Source organism: Notothenia coriiceps, unplaced genomic scaffold (assembly GCF_000735185.1).
Source record: "Notothenia coriiceps isolate Sejong01 unplaced genomic scaffold, NC01 NC01_scaffold00012621, whole genome shotgun sequence".
NCBI lineage: Eukaryota > Metazoa > Chordata > Actinopteri > Perciformes > Nototheniidae > Notothenia > Notothenia coriiceps.
Genome location: NW_011345322.1, coordinates 42,030 through 46,136, shown reverse-complemented (window position 1 = coordinate 46,136; position 4,107 = coordinate 42,030). Strand labels below are relative to the sequence as shown.

The 4,107-nt window shown below is 37.3% G+C and overlaps 1 protein-coding gene across 1 annotated transcript in view; it reads right to left on the bottom strand.

Moving 5' to 3' along the window:
- Positions 1 to 260: 260 nt before the first annotated feature.
- The window catches only part of LOC104947536 (ribosomal protein S6 kinase alpha-4-like), a 38,007-nt gene continuing 34,160 nt past the window's right edge, over positions 261 to 4,107 (bottom strand). The window contains exons 6-13 of the mRNA XM_010773585.1: positions 3,285 to 3,419; positions 3,088 to 3,132; positions 2,006 to 2,125; positions 1,821 to 1,883; positions 919 to 954; positions 738 to 800; positions 466 to 501; positions 261 to 343 (exon numbers count right to left, since the gene is read on the bottom strand). Coding sequence (XP_010771887.1) covers positions 271 to 343; positions 466 to 501; positions 738 to 800; positions 919 to 954; positions 1,821 to 1,883; positions 2,006 to 2,125; positions 3,088 to 3,132; positions 3,285 to 3,419 — 571 coding nt within the window. The 3' untranslated portion in view covers positions 261 to 270. The remainder of the gene's footprint in view (positions 344 to 465; positions 502 to 737; positions 801 to 918; positions 955 to 1,820; positions 1,884 to 2,005; positions 2,126 to 3,087; positions 3,133 to 3,284; positions 3,420 to 4,107) is intronic.

The window sequence follows — 4,107 nt, the reverse complement described above, 5'->3', positions numbered from 1 at the left end:
TGGTAAATAGCAGGTTAACTATCGACACCAAACTTTCCATATAGTTTAATATAAATAATATCATCTTTTAGTGTCCAAGACTAAGAACTTTGTGCGTTCAAGAATAAAAAAAAGACTTGCAGATGTTTCTTATTGACCAACTGCATTCACTCAATTGGTCTTACGTGTGTGTGTGTGTGTGTGTGTGTGTGTGTGTGTGTGTGTGTGTGTGTGTGTGTGTGTGTGTGTGTGTGTGTGTGTGTGTGTGTGTGTGTGTGTGTGAATAAATCTCTACAACTGAATGAGTCTACGTGCATCATACCTTGTCTCCTTTCTCTCCTTCATATCCGTCACTGCGGCTCCCCTGAAAACAGCAAGGGTTAACAAAATGCAATTGGAAGAACAACAACAACAACATTAAAAGGATGAAATGTATTGCATTATAATATAATATAATTAATCAATGTGCTTCATTATTTGACTTACCATTGGCCCTGGGAGACCGGGAGGACCAGGTGGGCCCTAAAGACAGATGAGAGAATCGGGAATAATATTCACTCTAATGAAAGAAATGAAAACTAACAATGTTTAATTCCTATTCATGCTTTTCAAAATCTGATAATCATCTAAAAAACTAAACATTTGCACATTTAATAACATTTGTATTGATAATAATAACAACAGTATATTACAACATACAAACACAAAATTCATATTATTTACTATTTAAAGTGAAAGAGATTAATGAATGTACGTACAGAGTATCCCTCGGGCCCCATTGGACCGGGGTAACCGGACGGACCCTCAGGACCTCTGATTCCCTGCAGAGAAACACAACCATACAAACATTAACATTAACACATTAAATCCTCAGGTGTTTAATTCTGTATTAATGATCATTTGTGGTTGCATAGTAAGAAGAACAGGTAAGAATCTTACAGGTTGACCGTTTTGTCCTGGATAACCTGGTGAACTCTAAAAAGGGGAAAAGAAACACAGATTAATTAATAAACAAGACTCAAAATCCTCTTGATTACATTTTAAATAGATTTATGAAATACATATCTTCAAATAAAAATACAGGAACATTCGTGTACAGATTAGAGTCATGCAAAGTTGTACCGGTGACTCAAAAGTCACTTCGTTTTTGCAATACAATTTTACAGTACTGTCTCTAAAGCGCCATCTAGTGGCCAAACCTAATATGACAGGCTGTTCAGACCCTCAAGTACAATGCAGCTGGTAACAAACATGAGGATAGAAGTTACAAAAAAATAGCAAATATATAAAAAAAAAGTCAATTCCAATGTGTTTTTTTATGGCTCATCTTAATATGTATTGTACACATTTGTGCAGATCAATATCACGTTAACTTTATATACATATTATTACATGTTATAAGAATATTTTACTGCTTTTGTTTCAATAAACATTATGCAATTAATTTTTTTAACTTGCTATTTTATATAAATATTTGTATACCATCTTATTTAATCGTTTTTGGAAAATCTTTTATTTGAACTTGTGTTTTTATAAATATTTGTATTCTTTTTTTATTACACGTTTTCTTGGGAACTTCTCATAATTATAAGAATATTATACATTGTAATATTGCACATTTTTACTTTGACTTCACAGTTTGCATAAATACTCTAATTTAATGTTATTTTTGTGTATTATTTTATTCTAACAAATCAAGCAAAACCCCAATTTTCCCCCTAGATAAAAAAAACTAATCTGATTCTGATCATAATTATTATTAAATCATACACAAACAAATATTATCCTCAGTTCTTTAGTTGCAGAAATACATTTAAAAAAGAGTAAATTGTGAAAATGACCGTGGAACCGTCGTCCGAGATGTATCGAGGGTCTCCTTTCTGACCCTTTGGCCCAAAAGGCCCCTGTGTGAGGAAAAGAAACATCAGTACAAATCGACAGTAACATCTGCATTCCATACATAATGACATCCAAACATCTACACATATATATAATAAGTCCTAAAAGAGAGTAGGTTTGTCCTCACAGAGAGTCCAGCGGGTCCGGGCGCTCCGATCCCGTAACCGGGGTCTCCGGCTTCTCCTCTCGTCCCGTTACAGCCGTCCAGTCCAGAGGGTCCTCTTCCCCCGTCCAGACCGGGGTGACCCTACAGAGGAAGAGGGGGTTAGAGTTACATCTTATATACACCCTATACACACTGACAGCATTACATACACTACAACATGACATTTTGAAAATGGTCAAAATACAAATTGAAGGCACATTTTGTGTCAAAACAACAAAGTATATGGCAATCATCTTTAAAAAATGAAGAAAAGATTGACTGTTTTATAATTATAAGTACGAAAATAATATCTGTGTGTCAGAATAAACGTCATATCAGAAAATAAAACAAATGGAAATAGACTGACCTTTAGTCACAGATTATTAACCAACATTTTTAAGATTTTTTTTTTTTAAAGCATGATACAATTGTTTAATTTCTGTATATTTATCATTGCATATCCTGCTGTTTTACCATGAAAGGGGCTACTACATCTGCAATTTCACTTTTTTTAAGCACACAATTAAATAGTTTCTTTTCAAAATCAAAATAAAAGATGTTAGCTGTCCGTTGATAAAATAATCTATAGCTATTCTTACTCTAAATGGCCTCAAAAGAGCCATTATATTTAATTTAACCACTTCTTAAATACACTGCATATTGAGTGTGTTTGTGTGTGTGTGTGTGTGTGTGTGTGTGTGTGTGTGTGTGTGTGTGTGTGTGTCCTAGCATTACTATACTTGTGGGGACCTAAATCTGTTTACACAGTCATGTGTGGGGACTTGCCTCCCTTATGGGGACATAATGGAGGTCCCCATAAGGGGAATCATTAATTTTAGGGTGAAGACTTGGTTAGGTTAAGGGTAAGGGTTAGGGTAAGGGTAAGGTTAAGGGTAAGGGTTAGGGTTAGGGTAAGGTTAAGGTTAAGGGTAAGGGTTAGGGTTAGGCATGTGTTGGTTATGGTTAAGGTTAGGATAAGTCTCCAGGAAATGCATGTGAGTCAATGTAATGTCCCCTGAAGTGATGTATACATGGTATATGTGTGCGTGTGTGTGTTTACTTACAGGTACTCCATCAGTTCCCCGGAACCCAGGCACTCCCATAGGCCCCTGTTTGAGTACATATTAAATATAGTTAAATCACGATCAGATTAAATGAGAACACATAGAAATGAAAACATATGCAGTCAGTTTTAGTCATCAATTACAATCAAATCAATATTTAAATTCAGATAATGAACGTCATGGTCTTTAACACCCACCTTGTCTCCTTTCTGTCCAGAAGGTCCTTTATATCCGAGGTGGCCCTTCTCTCCTTTGGGCCCTGAGGGTCCCGTTCCCCCCCGAGGACCCTCAGGTCCACTCGAACCCACTTCTCCAAGATGCCCTGGACGACCCTGAGGGAAAAGAAAGACAAAATGTAAAAACAGGGAAACACAATTTGTTGGGGCAGCCATTTTGGATCCGATGTTTGTGTTTACGTGAGACGGAAACAAGTCAGGGCGGGAAACCCAGCTGGTTGGTGGAGCAGTTTGTGTGGGCAAGCAGCGACATGTGGACTAAGAAGGTGGTCTGGAAGAGAAACTGCTACCGGGGGTAAAGAAGCAGGATTTTGAGAAATATATTAAAGGGGTCCTATTCTGCTCATTTTCAGGTTCATATCAGTATTTAGTGTCTCCACTTTAAAGAGTCCTCTCCTGCTGATGTTCAGGTGTATATCAGTATGTAGTGTCTCCACTTTAAAGAGTCCTCTCCTGCTGATGTTCAGGTGTATATCAGTATGTAGTGTCTCTACTTTAAAGAGTCCTCTCCTGCTGATGTTCAGGTGTATATCAGTATGTAGTGTCTCTACTTTAAAGAGTCCTCTCCTGCTGATGTTCAGGTGTATATCAATATTTAGTGTCTCCACTTCAAAGAGTCCTCTCCTGCTGATGTTCAGGTTTATATCAGTATGTAGTGTCTCTACTGAGAAATGTCTCCATGCTTTAAGGTGCTGCAGCACCTCTTTTCACCCTCTGTCTGAAACCAGAGCCCAGTCTGCTCTGATTGGTTAGCTGGCCTGCTCTGTTGTGATTGGTGACCGCT